The following is a 5,582-nucleotide window of genomic DNA, read 5'->3' on the forward strand; positions in this document are numbered from 1 at the left end:
TGTGTCTCAATCTATTACATTATTCCAAGCAGTCAACTCCCAACTCTCTGCAGGTACCTAAGAAAGGGTGGAGCCATGTAACAAAGAAAGAAGGGCGCATGCAAACTAACCTCAAAGTCATAAATTCTGCCTCCAAATTATTGACCTGCTTTTTTCTAACTGTGTGATCTTGGGCAAGTCAGTTAATTTCTGTGCGTGTCAACTACCTCACCCATAAAATGGAGATAATAATACTAGCCCCAGAAAGTTTTTATAAAGATTAAATAAAATATTACATATAAAAGTACCTAATAAAGAGTGTACATCATATTAACTGACATGGAACTTTAATCCCTTACTTCCAACCTCACAAGCCACAGATATGCTTTCTTTGTAAAAGGGGATAGTTTCATTCCTTTTTTTTCTCCCAGAAAGTCTTGAGTAGCCAAATGAGCCAAGCCTAGCTAAGGGAAATGAACAAGACTCCAGGCAAATATATCATTGGAAATTGGACTCCTCACCCATGAGTTACAAGACTTGGGAATACAGCTTTTCCCAAAAAGGCCGACAAGTAAAATCCAGAGGCACAGAGACATAGAAAGCCATTCAGGTGGAAAGGATACTTACTTCCATAAGGGGAGCCTGTGGGTGAGCCATTGAGAAATCCTGGTGATCCTGGAACACCCAGATTGGCCATGGGGACGTTGCTGTAACCATTCATACTGTTACTGGAGGTACTGTAATTAGACTGCTGAGGTGTGGAGCTGGAAGAGTATCCCCGTGGAGAGATGCTGCTTGTGTTGCGGATGTATCCTTGACAACAAAGGAAAAGCCCATATAAATCAACCTGTACACACAGAGAAGGTCAAATATGGCCAGAACAGGTTCTCGTCAGCCCCAGACGAGAGAACACCACCAAGCTGACCTGGGACAGTGATGGAAAGCATGCAGTTTGTTTTCAGCCCTGGTGGCACAGTGGTTAAGTGCTGTGCTGTTACCAAAAAAGTGAACGGTTCAAACCCACCAGACACTCCCTGAGAGAAAGATGTGGCAGTCTGCTTCTGTAAAGGCTACAGCCTTGGAAACCCTATGGGAAAGTTTTACTCTGTCCTATAGGGTATTCAAAAATTTATTCAACAGCAACAAGTATACCTTCTTCTCTCTTCCCCACCTTACACAAGGCCATGCCCAATATTAAACCTGCACTCAGCCTCTCCAACTCACACCAAGGAATGAGTGACTAATGGCATGTGGAGTGACAGCTCCTAAATAGTATTTCATATAGCACTAAAGTCCTATAGATAGTAATTGGAATCACTGAGAAAAGCATTCTGAGGTCAAATAAAGTTTGGCAAATGTTGTATACTGTAGCAACCTCTTGAAGATTCACATATAAAGGGCCTAGAGAATAAATAACCCAGCTTTATTTTGTTGACCTAGTGTTTTCCAAATTAAACAGACCATAGCATCTTTCTCGGGGATGGCTGGGGAAGGTGTTCAAATAAACTTTGGGTCATTTAGCACTCTGAAAAACATTAGAAACAAAAATATCCCAAAGTTAGGGACATTATTAGAAACATTTACTTCTTTCAAAAACTGTTTTTATCATAAATTTAGACTGGCACTTTAATAACAAAATTGGCCTCAATGAAGAAATCTTTACACTATATACTTTACATGTAAAAGCATTCTTACCTGCATATGTTTATTGCTATATATTTATATATCAGATAATACATAATTAGAATTTACCAAATAAAACCAAACCATTCACCCTTGGTTACCAGGAAGAGAGGGCTGGTTAGAATAAATGATAATGGCAATAACTCATTCTCTTTCCATTATTCAACTTTGTTATCACAACAGCAGAAGTATAAACTTCATTCAATGGATGCATCTAAACCTAGTTTCGGTAAGCCTAAACCCTTCTAAGTTCATGATAATCAATTTGCCCTTAGATATTTCCAGTTAAAGAGATTCTACCTGGTACCTTAAAAGCTCAAAATCCAACAAGATACCGTATATAATATTGAGAAAACCCAATATACGACTTTATTGCTTATCTGCAGACACATCGTTTCATAGGACGTGGCTCAAGCCTTAACTCCTTCCACTCCTGCAGAATCAACTTTTGAAATGAATGTATCAGATATTTGTATTTTGATTCTGAGAAAGGTCTTACCTTGATTATTTCCCTGGGTTGACTCTGAGATGCTGACCCCAAGCTGGCTGCCATAAGAGTTGATCCCCATCATGCCACTGTGAGCTGGAGAGCTGGAGAGAGCTGGGATCTGGCTGGGATTCCTGGGGACACTGTAGAGGGCTTCGGCAATGTCTGCAGCTCGCTTCAAAATGATGTCCTACAAAATGGCAGGTGGTGGTGAGCATTTTACCCAGAGTGAAGTGTCAAGCTCAAGAGAGTATAAGATGTAAGTTTCTAACCTGGTTATTATGCGGTGTGCCATAGAGGGCTTCCACTAGATCTGCAGCTCTTTTCAGCAGCATTTCCTGGTAAAGAAAAGAAAGAGTAGGTATGATCTAATGGTAAAACCCAAAACGGCAAAACAAACGAAAAAGTCAACGTTCCCCTCCAAATGTAAATTATTAGCTTAAAAGTCCTATATTTGGTTTGACAAGTAGAATACAATCATACATATAAATCCTTCTATAAATATGTATCTACATGCAATTTACTTCTATAAAATGACCCCATAAATGGTTGTGCTACTGAAGCAAACAAAAACAAAAAAATCAAACAAATTGAGGGTGGAGTTGGTTAAAATTAAAAAACGTCATGGAAGTTCTGTTAAAAATTACTTTCAGACCACTCTATTAAAAAATCTAGTGTTCTAATTAACCAAATATTCTTAAAATGACTGATTCGACCTGAGTTTAGCTGCATGCCAAGGTGCTGTCCAGAGTACTGAAATTATCTTGGCAATGCCTTCTGCAAAATTTTATTCTAATAAAGATGAATTCTTTCAATCATATTTCCCCCTGTACGTTTTAACCAGAGAGAATTAGTAATCAGTAATCCCTTTCCTCTCATTTTGTCTTTTCCACCTCCTGTCTTTTACAACCCTTTAAATTGCTATTAACCTACTTTCCAGATATCATCTAATTTAATGGTGGGGCTGGGGATTTTTCTAAGAGGCAGATAAAGATGTGATGTAGAAGCAACTGTGGTACTTGAATTTTCCTCACGGTACAGAAAAGAGAACATGGCACTTTATAATTGGTGTGTTTAAAATGCAAATATAAATGGAATTTAAATTTTAATAATTTCTCATTAACTGAGTGACAACTAATATCTTGGCGTATTTTTAAAGTAAAGAAAGCTAAAACCACGGGCCAGACTCATAATGTAACTTTCATAAGTAAGTTCATTTAAAAGTTATGTATTTCATAGAAATTTTATATGGAAGAGCTTTTCCCTTCATTAAATTCCTGTGTACATAATAGGTACTCAATAAATATTTTATTGTGGATTAATATTTTCCTGCAATTATTGGTAAATAAATCATATAATGGAGAGAGAACTTACACTTTTAAGCAATTATGCAATTATCTGTTTTCATAAAGTTAGCAATGTTTATAAGCTGAATACTCCTGTAGTGTATGTTTTGTAGATCCAAATTTCAGATTATATATTCCCTCAGAGATCAATCATAATATACTTCATAATTAGTAGAGATTTTATGTTCCTCTTGTATCCAAAGCTAGTAAAATCCCAAGAGACTTATATCCAAATTTCAAAGCCTAATTAATTTTAAAAGCAGTTAAATTGCTGGATTTGTCTAAGTTTGCTAAAATCCTACAAAAATGTTCTCACATGTAAATTTTCAAAGCACTTTACCTTAGCTAATCTCTCTGGATCTCCAGGATGCCTTGGGATGACTTTCTGCAGTCTCTGGAAACCATAGTCTATAGTGGGTTCATTTAATGCTGAAAAAGAAAAGTCCTCTTTTTGAGTATGTATCCTAGCCATAAAGCAAACCTTCTAATTAAATATTCCACAGGTAACTGAAAGGTACTGATATTGTCTAAGAACTGATACATAATGGATGCAATCAATTGTGATTTTTTGCTATTGCTATTGGTACTTCACACTTATAAGTTTGGAATTTATAGTAATTTTATTATATCCCTTAGAATAGTATTTCACAATTTCAGAGTTAGTACAATTATTTTATCATTTCTGTTTTATGTGTACATACTTATAATTCTCTCGTTCTCAAATAATCAAAGATATTATACAATCAACCATATTCCAATTTCTTATTAATGCAATAACCTTCCTTTATATTCTTTTTCCTTCTCTCCTTTCTCCCTTTTCTTTCCCAAGTGTGCATTTATCATCTATTAATTCTTCTCCTAAATGTCTTTTTCATAATTAGTTTCTTAAAGGTTTACATGCATACATGTATAAGAAATTTATGAATTTATTCTCATAAAACCCTGATCTTACGCTTAGCACACCTTCCACAATTTGCAATTACATTTAGTTAGATATACATGTGTTTAATATCAGGCTTCCTTACTAGACTCCAAATTTCACAGGAGTAGAGTTCACACTTGTTTTGTTTTCCCATTGTGTTCCCACTGTTTAAGATAGTGCTAGGCACATAATAAACACTTCCTCCTGTTAGCAATTCTAAAATGAGAGGGTGAATGAATGATACACTTTAGCATTTATACTATTCTAAAGAGTTTTTGAAGTTGATTCCTTTATTTTCTCCTTCTTCCTCTCTTTAAGTTTTCAAAAGTTTGTTGTTTTCATTTTATGGTAATAAAATTAATACGTGATAAAAATAAGGAAAAAAGAAACAAAGAATAAAATCATAGTCCCTGTAGTTCCATTATACAGCAATAAATACAAAACTATGTATTTCCTTTTTATCTTTCTTCTTGTATGTATGTTTTCTGAATATTTACTGCTATTGTTCTAACTCTAAAAGCACTACTTTTGTTAAATAAATTATAAAAATTTCAAAAATAAAAGTGAAAATAAAATCATCCATAATCCTACCACTTTAGAGATGACCTAGGTTAACATTTTTGCCTTTACCTTTTCAGATTTAAATGCACACACATACTTTAAACTACTTGGAGACATACAATTCACACTGTTATGTAACTTACTTGTGATACACTTAGCAATATATCATAAACTTTCCTCCAGGTTATTAAATATTCTTTTATAACCTTATTTAAAATTGCTGCATATCTTTCTCTACATGTTCTATAATTTGCTTAAATGCTTTCCTGATGTTGGGCATTTCATATGATCCTAATTTCTCACTATTACAAAAATCAGAATTTTATTATAAAAAATCCTTTGTGCATAACTCTATTTTAGTTATAAAATTACAAGAATTAGAATTACTGAACCAAAAGTTATAATTATATTTAATGCCTTTCACACATATCGTCAAATCACTTCTCCGAAGAATATATCAATTTGCACTCCCCCCAGCAATACATGTGATCCTTTTAACTTACATTTCTTTGCTCACCAGTGAGGTTGAAGGTTTTTTTTTTCTTATATTTACTGGCTATTTGAATTTATCTTTTTATAAACTACTAATTAATATTTTCTGCAC

General features: G+C 34.4%; 1 protein-coding gene across 3 annotated transcripts in view; it reads right to left on the minus strand.

Annotated features, from left to right (window-relative positions):
* EBF2 (EBF transcription factor 2) overlaps positions 1-5,582 on the minus strand; it is a 207,732-nt gene that overhangs the window by 16,912 nt on the left and 185,238 nt on the right. For all 3 annotated transcript variants that reach the window (XM_012557224.1, XM_004382162.1, XM_004382163.1), the window contains 4 exons: positions 3,836-3,924; positions 2,422-2,487; positions 2,162-2,339; positions 607-792 (listed from right to left, as the gene is read on the minus strand). In XM_012557224.1, the coding sequence (XP_012412678.1) occupies positions 607-792; positions 2,162-2,339; positions 2,422-2,487; positions 3,836-3,924 (519 nt within the window). The remainder of the gene's footprint in view (positions 1-606; positions 793-2,161; positions 2,340-2,421; positions 2,488-3,835; positions 3,925-5,582) is intronic.

Source organism: Trichechus manatus, unplaced genomic scaffold (assembly GCF_000243295.1).
Source record: "Trichechus manatus latirostris isolate Lorelei unplaced genomic scaffold, TriManLat1.0 scaffold00091, whole genome shotgun sequence".
NCBI classification, from domain to species: Eukaryota; Metazoa; Chordata; class Mammalia; order Sirenia; family Trichechidae; genus Trichechus; species Trichechus manatus.